Below are 21,061 nucleotides of genomic sequence, written 5' to 3' on the forward strand. Positions count from 1 at the left end.
TCTAATTTATTTGTTAGCAGTAGTGCTGGTGGATTAGGTTTCTGAAACATGGACAATAAAAATCAAACCCAAACCTCTATATATATTTGAAAGCATTCATACAGATGTTATAGACAGAGATATATTTGGGATATGCATGCTAAGTTCAGCTGTTTCTTTTTAAGTCTTTTTTCCTGGGCTGTGATACTTAATTTTTTGGTCTGAAAGGGTATGTCTACACTGCACACTTATTTTGAAACAAGCTATTTCGTAATAGTTATTCTGAAATAGCTTATTTCAAAATAGCACATCTACACAGCAGGGAAGCCTCAAAATTAGTCTGAGGCAGGCTTCCCTAATGTAGACATGCTATCTCAATTTAGAGCCCCAGGATGCATTGGGGAGGAATAATTAGAATGGCCCTGGTGAGGAGCTATTTCAAAATAGCAGAAGTGGAGTGTCTACACATGCCTTATTTTGAAATTGCTATTTCAGAATAAGAGTTATTCCTCATAGAATGAGGTTTACAGATTTCGGAATAAGCTGCTCGTTATTTTGAAATTATTTCAAAATAACAGAATGGCTGTGTAGGCGCTTACATTGTTATTTCAGAATAACACTAATTAGCTTGAAATAATGGTTCAGTGTAGACACAACCAAAGATGGGTGTCATGAGCAGTGACCTATGCCCTCCCCTGCATCAGTCCTGACTTAGACAGAAACCATAAAAGGTAACAACAGTTCAGATTTCATGCTCATTCAGTCACTGTATTTTTTGCTAAGACTATCAGTAAGTCTTTAACAGTTCATTTGGATGGTGGTTCTTGTCCACCAGGAACTGGACTGTGAACACCAGCTCATTTCACAGAGTCCTTTTATAGCTATTCATTGTCTCTAACAACCCACTTGAAATCACTGATCCAGCAGTGGATGATTGTATATCCAATGACCAGACATTTGACGCAAGAAATCTCCGATTTTGCTTGTTACTCTTACATATATTACACTATAATTTGTTTAGCTCTGTACGTGCCACTGTACACATGACACTTCTAATGATCAATAATTAATTACTCTAAGAATAAAAGGCATAAATGGATTAAGTTTAATATTGTTATGCATGCAACTTTAACCATTCAGAGACAGATCTTCAGCTGATGTAAGGGAGTGTAAGTACATCAAAGTCAATGGAACTGCACCGGTTTACATCATTTGAGAATCTGGCCCTGAAAGTGTAATAAACCCAGTTCTGCTTGGAGACACTGTGTGTGCACACAAATCCCACTGAATTAGGCTCCAAGTAGGATTCAAAACATATTTCACAGATAGCACTTGTATAGTTAATATGAACAGCATACTTAGAACCATTAAAAATATATGAAAGAGACAATGCACGGTATTACAACTGTATTGGCAATGATGGAAATTACAGATGATCATGATTTTTTTATCTCTGTTGAAGAGAATGAGATTTTCTCTGAGGAAAGAAATTGGGATAGGGTGGGCAGGAGCCACATCACCTTTATCATTTTAAAAATAGAAAAGCTTCATTTTTGTTATAATGGATTTGTAGCAATGCCTCTGTCCTAGTTAAAAACAAGAAAAAATGTATCCCATTGTGTATGTAAAATACAGCACTAAACTGAGGGCTAAATTCATTCCTGGAGTAACTTTAGTTATGTTCCTATGTACACTTTTGTGCATGGATGGGAAAAGAAAAAAGAAACAGAAAACACAGTCATATTATCCTGGGGCAGCACAAAGTCCTCCATCCTGCCAGATACTAATGTAGAAACCCAGTTTAAGGGGAGTTTTGGTGCATTAGGAATACAGAATTGTGCCCTTAGTTTTTCAACTGACAGAATTTCACATCCATCTGTAAACACTCCAGACCCTCCTGTCTGAAATTTAAGTGCTTTTCAAAGGGATTTCTGAATTCAATAGCCTGCTTCAGAAGACAGTGTTTGTTCTGATTTACTAATGCAAATGCTAAATTTCATCAAAACAGCAATGATACAGCAGTCAGATTTATTCAATCTGTCTTTCTTAAGCAAAAATGGAGAAAGAAAGAAACAAAAATTATACTGTCTTGACTAATACAACATCCTTCTTGGATCAGAGAAGATTGCGCTTAAAAGGTCAAAGGGTTCCAACAGCAATTCAAAAGGAGTTTGTAGAGACAGAAGGCAGTTGTCACTTTCCTGGTGATCTGTGAGAATCTGGGTCAGCCTTTTGAAGGAGAAAGAGATCTTTGCATATTCAGGGTCTGATCGTACTCCACTGAAGCAAGAGGCAAAACTTCCATACATAAAAGTACACAAATCTAGATTGGCAGGCACGAAAATAATGAGAAAATAACCCCTCACATTCTAAAGCAGGCTTCAAAACACAGCGGAAACACAGGTGCAGGAGCCAGAATTGAGATCTGGAAAAGAGCTGAAGGAGATGGGATACAGTTCTTGGGGTGACCTGGTTCAGTGACTGTGATCAAAATGCATCCATGGGAATGTTGGGAGAGCAGCATTTAAACTCAGCCAGGGAAAGTGCACATCAAAATAACTTATTTTGAAATAACTCCTGAAATAATAATTTCGAAATAATGTGTCTATGCTATAGGGAAGCCTTGAAATTAGTCTGAGGGAGGATCCCTTAATGTGAACGCACTAACTCCACTTAGAACCCCAGGAAGCACCGGAGAGTAATTAGTTTGAATGTCTCTGGGGAACAATTATTTCAAAATAGTGGCACCGGTGCGTCCACACTATCACTATTTTGAAATAACTATTTTGAAATTACCTTTATTCCTTGCGGAAAGCAGGAGTTATTTCAAAATAACAAGCTTGATAGTGTAAAATAACTCCCTAGTGTACACCAGGGCTAAGGGAGTTGCATTAAAAACCTAAGACGCAGAAATGAGACTCCTGAACAGATGTTGTGTCAGAATCTCACTCAAAATGAATGGACTTTGGGGATCTGACCCAATAACTTTAGAGAGATGTGTTATCCAGCGCTAAACCACAGTTGCTTCTGTCTGTCCCTTCAAGAACTCAGACGATGTCATATATTTTTGAAGCTCTTTTGCAGAATCCCAGTAGTCCATGGTGTATGTTTGGAAGTACCTCTGTGGTTTCCTTTCTTGGAATTAGAAGAGGAATCTTCAATTGCAAGATTACATCGCTACAAAGTAAAATTCGGGCATTCCCTACAATGGGCTTTTTGCAGAGGACAAATGGCACTGCGGACAAACTACACTAAGTTTAACTCATTTTCAAACCAGTGGAAGTCACACTAGTGTCAGTCATTTTTTCCACTGGTACAGTACTACACCACAGATTTGTGCCGGTGTAGCTACCTCAGCACAGCTACACTAGCACAGAAAAACAGCAGCACAGATAAGGCATTCATGGATCAATCCCTGTAGCAACCTTCATGGAATATGGTGGGAGGAGTCTTGGTGCAGGGAGGAAGAATTTGGAAAGGTGGCAGGAAACCAATCTGTGTGCACATGGCCAGAAAGATTATTGCAATTGCAAAATCTCTGCAAACATATCTCTTGATAAAGAGCCAGTTTAGTTTTACAAGTACAAAGTCCTTCCATGTTATTACTTAGCACATGCTGGTGGTGCATGAAATTGTCTCAGAAACAAGTCTGTATATTCAGTGCACTGTAATTCCAATAAATGTTATCTTCAGAGGCATTTATAAACATAATAGTATATGCATTATGAACAGTTAATAAGAGAGATACAAAACATCCATTTTTATTTCGGTTTGAACTAACAACTTCCTGTCCTCAAAATAAAACAGGGCCAGATGATAATAGTGTCTTGTTAAGTGAGAACAATTGTTTTCATTTTCAAAGTGGAGTCGACAGCCTCTGTGGGCCCTTGAACAAGGAGAGGAGAAGGCGGTTGGCTACACTCTCCTGGAAGGGGCGAGGCGGAAGGCAACTGGCCCTCAGCACTGTCCAGAGCACAACACCTCCCCCCGCCCCCTACATGTTAGTGCTGTCTGGAGCATGTAGTGTGGCGCTCCAGCAATTATTTAAAGAGCCTGGGGCTTTGGCTGCTGCCACTGAATCGGAGTAACTGCCCCTTTGCCCCTCCCACCCATTGGTGGGTCTGCATTTTCATAAAGTCTTTTGTCTGAATTCTGCCCTGTTCCATACATGTATGGTTAGTAAAGTCTAGCTCTTTAATCAGTATAACTCTTTTAATGCTTTAAAACGGCAAACATTTTTACCTCAGGTGTATCGACCATTGGCAGCTGGTCTATGTGCTGGAGATAGTCTTCAACTGTCTTGCCTTTTGGAATAATGTAACTTTTGTAGAAGCAAAATTTGTCAGTAAACATACTTTCTCCAAACCACACCCTGGCAAATGTATTTAGCAACATTTTGTCAAGGTCGTCTGTTACACGGCCACCATACTGTACTTCTCCAAGCATATAGCGAACACAGCTCCAGTTCACCCCACGCTTAAGGTCAACCTCATCCAAATGATTCTGAATAAACTGCACACTGGCTGCGAAGTCTGCTTGGTTAAATTCATAAGGGATGTTCCAGCCCAGTGGACCAAACTTTCGTCTTTCCTAATGGAGGAAAATGTTTAGAAGGGTGACATTTAGTAATAATTGTGTAAATATTCTACATGTAAAAACATCTGTGAAATATACTTTAAATCCAATCACCCGCTCACCATCAATGGAAATTAAAGGGATACTGAGCTTCTTTCTAACTGTGCTTCCTCCCCTGACTTTAATACAACTCTTTTTGATTTATACTAGTGTGAGAACAAAATCAGCCCCAGAATTAATTATCTGGAATCGTTTTTTTTAATATAACAGAAAGAGAGAGGAAAAGCAGCAGGTATCACAAATGACCGAATAGAAATATTTGTATAATTGTTCTTAAAAATTCAATGACAGCCATCTGTTCAATTCCTGAAAAGATCTTTAATCAAGAGTGGAGGAGTATATTATCCATTTTCTTCCCATGCTGGAGGCATATGATCACTATCAGGGGGCATGTTTCAGACTAGGGGACGTGTGAGATTTTTTGGCTGTTTTCATTTTACATGACCCTTTTGCCCACCGCATTATTTATATTCACCAAACTTTCAAGCTCTTAATTATTATTCTCATTGATTACATATGGCTTATAGTATAATTGTAAGACAGTTAATTAATAACCTGAACAGTTGTATGTAGAAATGCTACCGCATATAACAATGGTTTCCACTGTGGCATATTGCTCACTTCCAGCTGTTCCTGAGAAATAGCAGAATATGTACGCTTTAAACCAGCCTTTACACCTAAAAAAAGGAATAAAATGAAAATCACAGTTTAAAATGTGTAGTAAAAAATGTATAGCATCCATATCTTGGAGTTTTAAGATTGATTTGTGTGTGTTGTAGCAGATTGCCTTCTATAAAAAATGACTATCCCAACACAGAGAATGATTTCTTTTCTATTCTGAACAACCATTTTGAAACACTGACCTACTTATTCATCTTAATACATTCCTAGTCAATTTATTTGTTAGATGTTATGCTTAGAGAGACAGGCTTAAATCAATACATTGGCTATAAAATGAAACAGCTCCAGAGCAGATTTAAAAAAAAACCCCTATTTTTAAAGTGGGTTGAACCTACACTGCAAATCTTGGCATGTTTGAAACCAGGATCCTAGTCTAAATTTTGCAGGGGAAGCTCATTTCTAATTACAATACTTAAACATTAGCAACCTAAAATATACATTTGTCCACACATGAATCTGTCCTCATACAATTTATTTTTCTCTTTGGAGGAGGGATCAATCATTTTAATAGTCTATAAAGAATCATCTAATGCTAATCATGATCTTCAGCAGCAGAATCATGGCTTCTGTTTTTATGTAATAACTTAAAATATTATTTAGCACATCAGAGGAAAGGTTTTTTAATTTTATTTAAAATATTTAAAGTGTGATCTTCTCTGCTAAATGAAACAAAGGACATCTTTGGATAGGAGTAGCGATACCACGACTTAAGCAAAGCAGTGAGGTATGCTTGCTCAGGGAGTCTGTAGAGCTAAGTGCTGTTCTCAGCTCTGTCACTGACCTACTGTGTGAACTTAGGCGAATCATTTAACTTCGCCACACCTCAATTTCCTGGATGATTAAATGGGCTAGTGCTATTTACCCACCACTGCGTAGCATTTTAATATCCATGAATGAAAAGGCTGAATCTTTTCCAAGTCTTGTTATAACTGCATATTATCTGGCCCACAGCAATCACATAGTAGGCTGATATTAAGAGCATTCAAATATAACTTTTTGCTCCCTGGATTATAAAAATATGAATTCTGTGTTGACATTGCCAATCTTTATAAGTGCTGGAAGAGAGTACTGAAACACTGCAGCCTAAGTTCAGATAGATGATGATGCTCCAAGCCTAAATTAAGCTTGGGAATCTTAAAACAGTTGTTCACACTTAATCAGATTCTAAATATTAGCTGTGACTGTAGATATGTAAATACAAATAAAAGTTAAATATATAGTTATATATATTCTGCTAACCAAGAAACCATAGGGTGAAATCCAGGCCTACTGAAGTCAGTGGTAAAATTTCCTTTGGCTGTGATTCAACCCCTGGCCTTAACAAGACATCAAAAGTCCACATTTGGCCTTTAGGAACCCAAAAGGCCATTTATATCAGTACCTAACTGACAAGATGAGTATCCAGCTGATGTTGTTCTAAGGTATCCACATTTGATAAGACTTCCTAACACAAATCTGCACAAAGGGACAGAAATACTGCAGGATGAATTTTTAAAGGCAGTTTTCAAATACAGTAAAGTAAATGGCTAGGTCCTAAACTGATAAAGCCTGAAAATGTTCTTTTCATAACACTGAAGAAAAAAAAGCAGTGTCATCCGCCATCTTTAACAACATTTACAAAATATATTCTAGGGATATTACCGGAGAATCAGAAGTATCAAGGGGTATGTCTACACTACAAAGTTAGTTCGAACTAACGGACGTTAGTTAGAACTAACTTTAATAGGCGCTACACTAGCGCTCCGCTAGTTCGAATTTAATTCGAACTAGCGGAGCGCTTAGTTCGAACTAGGAAAACCTCATTTTACGAGGATTAAGCCCAGTTCGAACTAGCTAGTTCAAATTAAGGGGTGTGTAGCCCCTTAATTTGAACTAGTGGGAGGGTAGCCCTCCCCAGGTTTCCCTGGTGGCCACTCTGGCCAACACCAGGGAAACTCGTCTGCCCCCCTCCTGGCCCCGGACCCCTTAAAGGGGCACGGGCTGGCTACGGTGCCCGTGCCAGGTGCAAGCCTGCCAGCACCCAGCCAGCAGACCCTGCACCTGGCACGGATCGAGCCAGCCACCCAATGCCCCCCAGTCTTCCCCCTTTTCCTGGGACCAAACTGGCGGCTCCCGGGAGCTTGCCCGGGACCGCAAGAGGCGGGCACCCGCCTGGGCTAGTGCGGACATCGTGGACCTCGTCCACGACCTCCGCGCTAGGCACAGGAAAGTGGCCGGCTAGGGCAGGAGAGCTGCCAGCCTGGCCACCCAGGAGCAGGTGTGCATGAAAATCAAGGTGGTCCACTGAGACCCCCGACCCTGAGCCCTGAGATTACAATGGCCGTATTGGGTCAGACCAAAGGTCCATCTAGCCCAGTAGCCTGTCTGCCGACAGCGGCCAACCCTAGGGACTCTCGAGGGGATGGACCGAAGACAGTGACCAAGCCATTTGTCTCATGCCATCCCTCTCCAGCCTGACACAAACTTTGGGCAGGGACACCACTCCTAGCCCCTGCCTAATAGCACTCCATGGACCCAACCTCCATGACTTGATCTCACTTCCCTTTAAACTCTGTTCTAGTTCTAGCCTTCACAGCCTCCTGCAGCAAGGAGTTCTACAGGTTGACTCTTTGCTTTGTGAAGAACAACTTTCTGTTACTAGTTTGAAGCCTGCTACCCATTCCTTTCCTTTGGTGTCCTCTAGTCCTTCTTTATGGGAACTAATGAAGAACTTTTCTGTATGCACCCTCTCCACCCAGCTGCTGCTTTTAGAGACCTCTATCCTGTCCCCCCTCCGTCTCCTCTTTTCTAAGCTGAAAATTCCTAGTCTCTTTAGCCTCTCTTTATATGGGACCTGTTCCCAACCCCTGATCATTTTAGTTGCCCTCCCCTCTCCCACCCTCTCTCTTCCCCTCTCCCACCTCCTTTTCCCAGTCTGCCCCAGTTTTGTTCAATAAAGACAGATTCCATTTTTGAACACAATTGTCCTTTATTTTGTACATCAAGAAAAGGGGCTAGGGAAGGGTAAGTGGAAGGAGGTGAGGGAGGAATGGGGCACGCGCCCCCAATGGGGAGGACTGGGCTGGCTCTGCGGGCTTCTGGGGGTGGAAGCTCTCCTGCAGCCCCCCAATTGCCCCCTCTCCCCAGATGGCAGCCTGCGGCAAGTGCAGCCGGGCTGATGGCCGAGTGCTGTGATGTGCCCAGTGTGGGTACTCCGGGCAATCCAAGCCAGGACTGCTTTGCAAGCGGGGCACCCCTGAGAACTGTCTGTCCGGGGTGGGAGTCGGGACCCTTTAAGCACAGCCCTCGGCTAGCCTGAGACAGCATCTCCACGCTCTAAGTCCTCCTCTGATGCCCTGCCGGCACTGCTTCCGGCCATTCTTAAGCCCGGTTCAGGGTCCACTTAATGTGGACATGCTAGTTCGAATTAGCAAAACGCTAATTCGAATTAGTTTTTTAGTCTGGATGCGTTAGTTCGAATTAGCTTAGTTCGAATTAACTAATTTGAACTAAGTTAGTTCGAATTAACGTTGTAGTGTAGACATACCCAAGGCAAATGTTCACAAACTACAGTATTTAACAGCAACTGCCTGTCTGTGGACTGGTGCTGGGCTGCAAACTGCTGGCTGCTGGGCCACAGCGGCTGCCAAAGCTGAAGCCAGTGGTTCACAGAGGCTCTTGGAGCTGGGGCTGGGGTACATATTTTGGCAGACTGGTAACATTTTATTTGCATATTTATTATATAAATGGCTCCCAACCTTTTTTATACCGTGGACCGACAAATCCATTCACAAACTTTTGGAGGACTGGTAACATTTTATTTGCATATTTATTATATAAATATGCAAATAAAATGTTACCAGTCCTCCAAAAGTTTGTGAATGGATTTGTCGGTCCACGGTATAAGAAGGTTGGGAGCCATTGTTTAATAGCCCAGTAGGCTGGCAGTCTGGGACAAGATCTGAATAACATTGAAACAGTTTACATTTCATTCAAAATTAAGTCATTATCCACAGCACATTGCTGAATATTGTTAAAAACAAATTGTAGACTGGCTCCAACATGCCTTATAAAAGAACCAGGCTGCCCAACTGAATACAGATAAATGCTCTACAAGAGGTGCAGAATATTAAAAACATCAAAGAGAAACCTAAACCAGAAGCTTGGGTAGCTGCCCTTGTGAGTGAAAATATCTGGGATTACTCTGTAAATCAAACCAAACAGAATCAAAGCACGTTTAGAATTCTTGCTAACTCACCAGAAAGTTAAATAGTGAAGTAAGAGTCTTAAATGACTGAGAGATCAAATTTGACCTTGGATGCATATTCTCAACTCCCACTGACTTCAATAATTGAAGCAAGCTACAACACCTACATATAAATGAAAGGCAAAGTACTGCACAGTGCTCTGGTAGCTGAAGAAAAAGGACTAAAGAAATGGAAAACAGCACCGCCAATCTTGCAGTCAAATAAGCCTAGGTTTGATTATTGCTGCCGGCCATTGACAGGGCCTGGTCAGCTTCTTTCTCATTTTATCCCAGGAGCAGGCAGTAGGCAGGCTGGCAAGTGGCTTCTTTTAAGGAACAAGCAAGGGGTAAGCCTTTGTGCACTGCCCTGAATGATCCTTCCCTGTGCTGGCAAAATGCCTTTGGGTACCCACACTTGGCTGACTAAACTCTGCTCCCCTCTCTGTAGTTTCCTCGACAGAGGAGTTCAGTTGGCCATTGCACATGTGTGCAAAGGGTACAAGGCATTAATAGTCTTTCCTCCTACCAGGCCTCTCCCTCTCCCCCGGTGTGGACATCAGCCAGGATTGCCACGCCTGCACTCTCCTGAGCTGGAGGAAGCACAACCGGGGCATAAGAAAGGCTCATTGGAGTGATAAGTCTCTGTAGTGCCTCCATGTGTGCTTTGATCTGAAAGGCACAGTTAGGGTTGCCAGATGGTCTCCCAAAAAATACGGAACACACAGGTTAAAAATCTGTCGAGCAAAAAATAAAAACCAAAAAACCACCCACACCAAACACACATCCTATGTTTAATACTTAACTTTATTATTAACAATCAACAGTCTACATCCTACATCATATATTTTGCATTAGATTGAGCAGTTTTTATCAATTTCTTGTTTTTCAAAAACTCTTCTTTGACTTCCAGACAAGTAAAAGTAAAAACCACAAACTTCACTTTTTACTGAGTCAGCACTCAATCTATTCCGTTCATCAGTCCATAGACTACCCATGACACTAAAAATCCTTTCCACACCGGCATTTGACACAGGAATTGAAACACAATATTGAACCAGTTTTAATAAATTTGGAGCAGCAGGTTCTTTGCTGAAAAAATATTTCCACTTATCAAGAGATGTTGTGCCCTCAAAAGAAGTGAACATCATGTCCAAGACACCAAGTTCCTCATAAAGAGAATTTGGAGGGAGCTCTTTTTTCCAGGATGACAACATTCAGATTTGAATTACTTCATCAAAATAAGGAGATTTCTCACAATTAGACAAACTCAAAGTACACAGAGCACGATATGGCAACTTTTCAAAAGGAAACCACTTCTCCAGATATTTGAGGGCTCTTGTGTTCAGTGCTTCAGAGATAAATTTATTGACTACATGACCTGGTAAATAGTCCTTCTGCAATGCAAATGTAACTTTCATACCGAAAAATTTATCATCAATTTTTTTTCTCAAGGAATTTTGGAAATTTTCCATGATCAAATAAAGGTCAAAAGAAAAAGTTAATTGGTTTTCCAGTTTGAGCAATGTATCATGGAATTGTGACATGAAAAAGTGAGTGAAATAAAGATACAGCTCAGAAAAATTTGGTTGTTCATCCCTTGCCATTTCGTCTTCCTGATCAGAAATAATATTCCATATTGCCACATGGCAGTCGTCAGAGCCAAGTGACAGAAAATAAGCTTTTAGTGGTCACCAATTCAACAGCAATCACTCAACTGCATTAAACAAACTAAGCCATCAAGTTGGAATGTACCTCAAGTCTTCGTGGAACTCAACCTCACAAAATTCAAAAAATTCTTTCAAATCTTCTTGTTTTTTAGCTGAGTCTGAAAATTCTGCAAACACTTTTAAGTTTTCAACGTCAAAAGATAGAACTCTGAAAGCATATTTGGCACAGCTATGCAAAATGTGATTAATACAGTGAGCTGCAATAATATAATTCTCTTCCTTAGTTAACTTTTGAAAAACTGAAGTGTTTACACCATAATTCACTGCAGCACTGTCTGCGCCATATGCTGAAATATTTGTCCACGATAGTCCTTTTTCATTCAGCACACAACACAATCGATCTTTTATGGACTACCAATCTTCAAATGCACTTTCGTAAAAATCTAAGATTTTTAAGCATAGTCCTTCTTGAGGTGTGAAATACTGTACAGCCACAGGAAAGAATTTGCAGTTTCCTTTGTTAGATGCATTGGTGGCAACCGAAAATGGTATGCAATTCTTTAAATAATTTAAAAGCAGCTCAACTGAGAAAGGATATAAAACATTGTTTACAATAGCAGAAGTTTTTGTGCATCTAGCTGTCATTTTCTTAACTATTTCAGAATCTTGAAGTACTTGTTTCATAACTTTGACACTACAGTCTTGAGCAAGAAAAGAGATGTGATGCTTCACTCCATGGTAAATGTGAGTTAATCAGCAAAAATTACGTGGTCACTTTGTGAACTGTCTTTGATGATGAAGAAAGAGCTCATTCTCTGGGAAGCAGCAGCAGCTTGCACAGTTTTCACATGTTTATGAAAGTCAGCATGTTGTGTTAATGCCTTAATGCCATCATATGCTACATTAAACGATGCATTGCACATTTTACAGCTGGCTTTAAATTTGTCATTCAGATCCATGGCAACCCAAGAAAAGTGGTTTTCCCAGTTTGAATTGTACTGGCATATTCTTTTTCTTTTCTTAGGAGGTTATTTCACTTGAGGTTGAAGGTGTCGGTGACTCTTGTTTATTTTCCTGTTGGTAAGTCTTATCTTCATCTTCTTAATCGCTCATTATGGATATCAAGATCCTAAATTAAATTAAAAAATTCTTGATTTAGGCAGCCAGACTTTTTGGATAAAGCTGCCAAATATTCCTTACCTTAAAAGAGCGCTGTGAGATATGATAAAGATGAAAGCTAGACAAAGGATAACATTTTCCACAACATTTTTCCACAAATAATAGTAATTTCAGTTGATGTCTCACTCCTGAAGACAGGAGAGGCTGAGAGGGAACAGCTCCTGCAGGCATCTACCTGTAGACTGGGTCTGTATGCTGATAGCCTAAGTGCTGAAATGATGCCCACTGAAAAAATAAGGCAGGCTTTTGTGAGAGGCTTGCAGACTCTCTCAATCTTCTTTGAGTTCTCTGTGATGACTTCATGGGCTCTCTTGGTGCATATAAACAACCTGTTGTGCTGAACCCCTTCTGCCTAACTATTGGCAAGCAGACAACAATTCTACTATTGGTTATTTCACTATCTGTGATAGCATGAGTATGTGTGTAGGTAGATATATATATATATATAAAGTAAGCAGCTGCATCCCTGAACTATCAAAGCAAGCTTCATACCTCTCAGAGGTTCCTTCCCCTGCATCAGGCTTACCTCATCCTCTTTCACAACTCCCCCTCAGGATTCAGGGTTCAGTAGGGTAGGCTGGTTCTCCAGGTTTCCTAGAAGGCTCTTAGAGGTGGGAGGAGAGTCACCACTAAGGCTCCCTATACACTGACACTGCTGTATTGTTTAGTCCTGCTAAGCACCTATCATGAGACCAGTGATTACCTGCTGAATGACCTTGAGCAAGTCACTATATCTTGGTTTCTCTATCTGTAAAATGGGGATATAAAACCATACTTTCTGTCCTTTGTAAAATACTTTGAAATCTGGGGGCGGAAGGGGCTGAATAATGTATGATTTATTGCAAACTACCACCTGTAAACTACTTTCCCTCCCCCATTCCCTTTCCTTGCCCCTGTGAGTTAAATCGATACGGTTAAATCGATATCGACGTGTGGGGCAACATAATGGCGGGGTCTTTGGGTGTCCCAATGGGAAGAAGCAGAAATTCCACCCCAGTCAGTTTTGGCTGAGAGCCCATGGAAGGCGCCTAAATGCAACTACAAAGCACTTGCAGGCTTCTTTCCTGGACTACGGTGCCACAACGCGCTTGAACAGCGCTCAGGAGCAGGGACAGGGCTTCTCCTCCTCCCCGAGGCATCACTTCTCCTCAGACACAATCAGCTGAGGGTTCCCAGCTCCAATTGCGCCCCGCCTCCCAGCCACTCCCCCCACCCACGCTCGGCTTCTGCACGCAACCAGAGGCTCCTAGCACCGATCGTGGCCCTACCCCCCAGCCTGGGACTCGCTCTGGTTTCTAGTAGAAGCCTGGCAAGGGCGGGGGGGGAGTGGCTGGGGCTCCCAGCCACTCCCCGCCTCCCGGCTTCTGCACACAACCACAGGCTCCCAGCTGGGAGGCAGGGCTGCGATCAGCGCTGGAAGCCTGTGGTTGTGTGCAGAAGCCAGGTAGGGGGAATGGTTGGGAGTCCAAGCCACTCCCCCCGCCCCCGCCAGGCTTTTGCACACTACCACAGGCTCCCAGCGCCAATCACAGCCCCACCTCACAGCCACTCCCCCTGCCCCTGCCAGGCTTCCGTCCAGTGCCCAGACAGAAAAACAGAAAATACCGGACATTGCACACATCCAGTATGTTCTGAATTTTTTTACCGAACAGAGGGCACAAAGAATGGACTGTCTGGTAGAATACTGGACACCTGGCAACCCTAGGCACAGTCTGGCTTTGAGCCTGAAGCTGAGGTTTGAAAAAGGATGTAATGCTGAAAAAAATTGCAAAAAGGCTGCAAGCGGCAACTCGCTCAAGATCTTCTCTACATTTTAATGCCATGTTTTATATTTTTAAAATAATGAAATCTAGTGAAAAGCAGGAACTCAACCATGGAAAAACTGCAAAACAAAACTCAAATTAATGCACAGCGGAGGAAAACATCCATGTGACATAAGATGTGATGATGCCAAAAGAATTTCCATTTTCAGTCTGATTCTCTGCTCTTTCCTTTTGCTTAGTTCATTTGTGCCAGTGTCTTTTTTAGCACAGAGGAGACTAGAGATAATGGAGCTGCCAAGTAGAGCAGTATGAAAAAAACTACCCCACAGTGAAATTATGTAAAAAGTTGCCAAATTTATGAGAAGTGAGAGAGTTTGCCTTCAATTCATTTATTCATTTCTCTTTTCTGCAAAAACCACATGTGATATTTTTGAGGGCAAAAGAATGGTATGTGTGACAATCGTAACTGTTACCTTGAGACAAATGTAAAGAAATCTGGGATTTGTTCCTGGGTGCAATGTTAGCAGTTTTGGCAAGAAAACTCAGATTCAGCCCACCAAATTAGCAAATACGTGTGAAAAATTCCTGTTTTGATATGTGAACATTTGTATAAAGATCCCTTTTAATTTTTTGGCATAAATCATTCCTTCATTCTCAGCACAGAATACAGACAGAAAAATGCATGTTTAGGAATAGTATCATCTCTATAACAAATGTAGCACTTCTGCAGAGTGCTTCCATTAGTGGGGTTGGGACCCATCAGGGAAGTGATGGCTGACTCCTGCTGAGTTGACTCAGTCTGGCAGGTGTGACTGTTAACTACTACTTCCACATAAAGAAGGGCCAAGTGACTCTCTGGGTAAAGGAAACTGGGATCTATGTCAGGAAACGTCTGGCAACAGCCAAACTGAGGGAGAAAATTTATCCTGAGGTTTATGATTTTATTATTGTTAGTATTTGAAGTACCAATAAAGCCAAACCCTGGGAACAAAATTAATTTAGATGAGATGAGTAGGCCAGAATGCTCCCTTTCACATTACATCCCTGGTGATCCCAGATTGTCCCTCCCCATGCAAAGGTAAAAGCCACTGGGGTCATGTTCTCCCACGGCAGCTCTGGCGTCTGGTCCTGGGACACCCCGACTCCAGTCAGCGCAGTTACTTTGCGGGTAGTCTTCCTGGAACTAGTCCTGGCCATATCAGCTCCCATAGGTGTGTGCACGGGGTGTGCTGGGTGTGCCCAGGCACACCCTAATGTCTCAGGCCAGCTAGTCCGAGCCATTTTTGCACCCTGGTCCCCACCCGGCCCGGCAGCATCGCGCGGCCCAGCAGCACAGCGCGGCTCCCCTGAGGTGCCCGAGAACGCCCCCGCCCAGCACAGCAGCACGACACGGTGCCCTTGAGGCACCTCGAAATGCCCCCGCCCAGCATGGCAGCACCGCGTGGCACCCCTGAGGTGCCCGGGAGTGCTCCCGCCTGGCCTGGCAGCATGGCGCGGTGCCCCTGAGGCGCCCCGGGCTAGAGCCCGGCCGGCCTGTAGCTTAGGCCGGCTCTGACTCCAGCCCCGCAAATAGTAAGGCAGAAGCCGAAGATAAGGTAACGGAGGGGAGGGAGGGGAAGGGGGAAAAATAAGAGGAAGGGGTTGGGAGAGGAAGGGGCTTGTGCTGAGGGGAGGGGGCAGGTCAGGAGAAGAAAGGGGAAGGCACCAAGGGACAGGGTAGAGGACAGACAAGTGCCAGGGGGCCAAGTGCAGACAATGAAGAAAAGGGCAGGAGGGGAGGTGTCAGTGGGAGGGGGACAGGGTGATGCTGGGAGAGGAGAGGGTTAGGACACTGGGAGCTAGAGGGGGGAGGGAGAGGTGCTGGGAGAAGGCTTGAAAGAAGGGGTGGGCATGAGGAAGGCAAGGATGAGAGATGGAGCAAGGCATGTGAGAGGGCATGTGCATGACGGGAATGGGGGCAGAGGGTGGTAAGGGGGTGGGCAGCAGGGAAAAAGGGTGCAGGGGTAGTGAGTGAAGGGGGAGGCACCAGGAGGACGCAGGGCTAAGGGAAGGTGCAGGTGCCAGGTGATTCTGGGGGTGAAGCAGAAGGGCAGACACCTGCAGGGGAGGGACCAGCACCAGAGGAGAGGTTAGGTGTGTAGAGGGAGATGTTAGAAGAGGGGATGAGGAAGGGTAGCTCACATGATCAGAGTGGGGCTACTGGAAGAGTGTGAACAGGGGGGAGAGAAGGGCTGATGGAGGGGGGCAGGTCTCAGGAGGGATGAGGGCAGTGAGAAGGGCAGGAGTCAGGACAGCAGAGGAGGGTGGGGGGTTGGGGAGCAGCAGGCACCAGGGGAGCTGATGGAGCAAGGGGAGGAGACATGGCAGCAGAGGGAAAATACAGAGGTTTATGAGATACTTATTAATAACTTGGGTGCCACAGTGGCACATCCAACAAGCCACATTAACTCAGTACTGGTGCACAACACAAAATTCATTCTGCTCATGGAAGGAAACTCTGAGGGAACACTCTCTGGCCCTGAGTTAATGTCACACACATTGGGTTAATGCAACTGCAGGATAGTTGCATGAGGGGGGTTTGGTGACGGCCAAATTAATCCCTGTTGATAGGAGGATGGTGGGAAAAGTCCTTAGAGGGGGGTCACATGACACCTTTTACTTCTGGTTATGTGCCCATCTTGCCCCCAGAGTGTTACCTCCAGAAGTGTGGCCAATGGGAGTCAGGGGGTGTGGCCAATGGGGGGGTGTCAAGGGCGTGGCTAACAGGGGTCAGGAGTGTGGCTAATGGGGGTCAAAGTACATTTAAAAAAAAATTCTTTGGGTGCACACCCTAATGAAATGTGCTGCGCACGCCTATGTCAGCTCCCCTTCCAAGCAGAGAGAAAGACTATGGTTGCAGAAGTCTTTCTTGCTTGCATCTATGTGGAAACAATTGGGTTAGTTTCATGTGTGTAGTTTCAGTTCAGAGCTGAGAGGGGCTCCACCTGCTGTCACCATAAAGTTTTTAGTAAACAGGAACATAATTTTGTTCTCTAATGAAACTGCCACTCTGCATCAGGAGGTAAACTATAATGAACATAAATACCCTGGAAGCTGAAATATTCCAGGACTAACTGGAATACTTATGAGCTGTGTTTCTGGAAAGATACTAATCTTCTAACCAAGCCTCAAGTTCCACAAACATCCACTCACTCGAAAAGATTTCATTATGAGAAAGTGCATCTACGTATTATTCCCAAAATGTTCAGTTTTGTCTGCCAAAAGTTAGGCGCCTACATTTATTTTTAAGCATTTACATGCATGACCTGATTTGCTCGAGTGCTGAGCCCCACTAGGATTGTCAGGTGTCCGGTATTGAACCGGACAGTTTGGTATGTTTGTCTCCTGTCTGGTAAAAAAATTCAAAAAATACCGGACACCTAAAACGTCCGATACTTTCTGATTCTTTTCCTGGCCAGGAGGCGAAAATCCCGGGATGTCCGACTCAATATGGAGGCAGCCGGCAACCCTAGTGCTTCCTGGGTTCCGCAGGACAGTTGTCCAGCCCAGTGCAGGGAGGCAAGATGGCGGGCAGCCGCTGGCAGCCTGTTAGGGCCAAAAGCCTCACATGAAGTTTTTAAAGGGGCCACAGTTTTTTTGATTTGCTTAACACCTCTCGGGGTCCTTTTCCTTTTTTTTTGCTCAACAAACTTACTTTTTCCTGGCATGTTTTTTGTTGTTGGGTATTTTTTCGGAATCCATCTGACATTAAAACTATTTCTTTAGGCTTCAAAATCTACACTTATAAGCATCCATTTTTAGCACTCCACCTTGCAGATTTTGGCCTACTATTCTTCATACTTTATTATAGAAGATTGTTAATAGTCTGTGTTCCAAAATAAACTATGACCATCTTCACAAAAACAGTTTCATGCTTCCTGTATGATGAAACTGCTTCACACGGGGTTGCATGTAGTTACCTGAGGAGCAGGGAGAACATCGAGCAGCATACAGTAATCAGTAAAATCAGCTATTGACAGAATGATTTCTTTTTTACCTTGAGGGGGTTCATTAGTAAATTTGATAGATGACTGCAGAAGATTAATAGGAAATTTTGAATGGACCTCTGTTGTAATCCAGGTTCTGAAACCTTCATTCATAGATTCCGTTGTTACGATGGTGTCCAATAATTCATCAAGGAAATCTAAGCCCAGGTGGCAGTTCTGCAGAAGGAGCCATCCTCCATCTTGCATACACTGATTTAATAAGCGCCTTGCATGGGTCTCCTGGCCCTGACCCATTGAAATGGCACAACAAGAAATATTCTGTAAGAAAAAAAGTAAATACTTTATTATCTCTTTAGAATGATTTTTAGTGTTGATCATTATGTTTACGATGCCACAGGGGCTTATAGAGCTAACAGACAAAGAAATAAAAGGTAAGGGCACAACCTATGCTGCTGCACTAATGCTGACTCCTCTGAAAATATGGGTTCCAAATGGGTCCCCTGCACCTCTCTTCCCCCACAAGCCAAGAGGAAATTAATTGCAGGAACACAATTGCAGCAGGATCCATGAAATGCCTACCTTTCCTGCACTTCTTCCTACAACTCTGTGGAAGCCTTTCTGTGGTGCAACCAGGTTGTCAACCCTCCATGATTATCCTAGAGTCTTCAGGAATTAAAGGTTAATCTTTAATTAAAGGTTACATCATGTGAGGATACCTCCAGGAATAAGCCCAACCAAAACTAGCAACCCAAGGGAAGCATGGATTGGATGTAACCAGCAGTTTCCTGTTGGATTTCTCCCCCGGTGAAGTCCCATGTATTTCTATGGTCAGGGTATGTAGACGCTGAGGCTACGTCTACACTGCAGGCTTCTTGCCCAAGAACTGTTTTGCGCAAGAGTTCTTGTGTGAAAAAGGTCTTGCGCAAGAGCGTGTCCATACTGCCTTGTGCTTTTGCGCAAGAGATGTGCTTTTGTGCAAGAGTGTCCATGGTAGTGTGGATGCTCTCTTGTGCAAGAAAGCCCTGATGGCCATTTTAGCCATATGGGTTTATTGCACAAGAAACCCTGTTGCCAGTCCATACTGCCTTCTTGCGCAAGAGCTCTTGCGCAAGAAGGCTTATTCCTCATGGGGAGAGGAAGAAGCCCTTGCAGAAGAAGCCCTGTTTTCCGACGCTTTACTGTAAATTTACTTGCGCAAGAACGCGCATGCAGTGTAGACGCTCTGCAAGTTTTTGCGCAAGAACGGCTATTCTTGCGCAAAAAGCCTGCAGTGTAGACGTACCCTTAGTGTTTTCCTCTTTGGACTCTCTGTATTTCAAAATAGCACCTTCAAGTCCCCATATTCACCACTGCAAGATGATTAGAATATGTTTTGTATGTAATATGCCTCGTGAGGTATCATTTAAAAATTCTTGATCAGTTGAATGTTAATATCATGAGGTATGTCTACACTACCGCCCTAGTTCGAACTAGGGTGGTAGTGTAGACATACCCATGTTGAATTGCATGTACTATCATTGTCTGTGAAGTTATGAGGCATTGCTCTAGGTTTATTATTGAAATATGTGCTAAGTGAGAAATGCCCACAGCTAGCTTTTCAGGGCAACAAAGGAACAACTAACACTGACAAGACAGATTTATATCAGGACCAGCCAAATGTGTGGCTGCGCTATCAAAAAGAATCCACTCTCCCAGAGACTCCTCAGAGGGCTACCTAATCTCATGCCACAGCACAGATCTTTCTAGGAAATGGAGAGCCAGTGTAAATGAGAGTCAATGACATCATCTCTCAGCCTCTCTCCTTCCCCGTCTCAACACCTGGGGTTAGAAGACAATGACTTAGAACTGGGGAGATCGATCCCAGGCTGAGAAGGCAATCCAGCTGGTACATTCAGAACAATAAAGTGCCTGGAACATTCAGCTAGGTAAGAAAAGCTTTTTGACTCAACACTTGCTCAGTCTGTTAAAGTTAGAATTTAGACGCAATTCTGCTGTTATTTCTTATGTTGCCAATGTTGACCTTTGTGCCTCACGCTTATAATCACTCAAAGTCTATCTTTCTGAACTCTGTACAATTATTTTAATGTTTTATTCTTACCAGTGAGTTAGTCTGAAGTGGTTGGGGAATCTGTTCAGATTACAAAGGCTAGTGCCCATCCACTATCTTTTGATGAAGTGGCAAACTAACTAATGAGCTTGCACAGTTCAAGAGAAGGTCTTGAGCAGCGTAAGACAAGGCTTGGGGACTAGAGACATTGACAGAGGTCTCCCTGTAGTATATATAATTCATGAGTGGCTTAGAGATTCAGCTGGGCATCTGCCTCTACATGCTGATGGATGAGCAATCATGGTGCTGTGAGGGGTTTACTGTTTGTCACATGTGTAGCATTGTGAGAAACAGCCCAGGCTGAACACTTTGAGGGGACTCATCAGTCTCACAGTCTAGGTTGTATCCCAAGCACGTCACACCTTTTTATGCTTTGGAACATCTTATGGGTGTGATAGATTTGGAGCAGCTCTGTAGTGATTTATGAATACTTCCATGTTGACCTGGTTATTGGGATGTTTACTGTATGACAATATTGATTTATTTTAATCAGGAACTATTTGGGGTAAAATGCAGGAATCCTTGTGATAGTCAGACATCCCCTGGGGGAGAACAAGTGAGGGTTGAACACCAAAGAATAAGCAACTGAATCATCTGATTATATACAGTGTATACCATAGGGCTACGTCTAGACTGGCATGATTTTCCGCAAATGCTTTTAACGGAAAAGTTTTTCCATTAAAAGCATTTGTGGAAAAGAGCGTCTAGATTGGAACGGATGCTTTTCCCCAAAAGCACTTTTTGCGGAAAAGCGTCCGTGCCAATCTAGACGCGGTTTTGCGCAAGAAAGCCCCGATCACCATTTTCACGATCGGGGCTTTTTGCGCAAAACAATACCG

General features: G+C 43.2%; 1 protein-coding gene across 1 annotated transcript in view; it reads right to left on the reverse strand.

The window, feature by feature from the left end:
* The window catches only part of LOC102447295 (dynein axonemal heavy chain 5-like), a 290,514-nt gene that overhangs the window by 40,624 nt on the left and 228,829 nt on the right, over positions 1-21,061 (reverse strand). The window contains exons 70-72 of the mRNA XM_014581788.4: positions 18,166-18,433; positions 5,170-5,291; positions 4,222-4,569 (exon numbers count right to left, since the gene is read on the reverse strand). Coding sequence (XP_014437274.3) covers positions 4,222-4,569; positions 5,170-5,291; positions 18,166-18,433 — 738 coding nt within the window. The remainder of the gene's footprint in view (positions 1-4,221; positions 4,570-5,169; positions 5,292-18,165; positions 18,434-21,061) is intronic.

Source organism: Pelodiscus sinensis, chromosome 2 (assembly GCF_052426305.1).
Source record: "Pelodiscus sinensis isolate ZL-2025 chromosome 2, ASM5242630v1, whole genome shotgun sequence".
NCBI classification, from domain to species: domain Eukaryota; kingdom Metazoa; phylum Chordata; order Testudines; family Trionychidae; genus Pelodiscus; species Pelodiscus sinensis.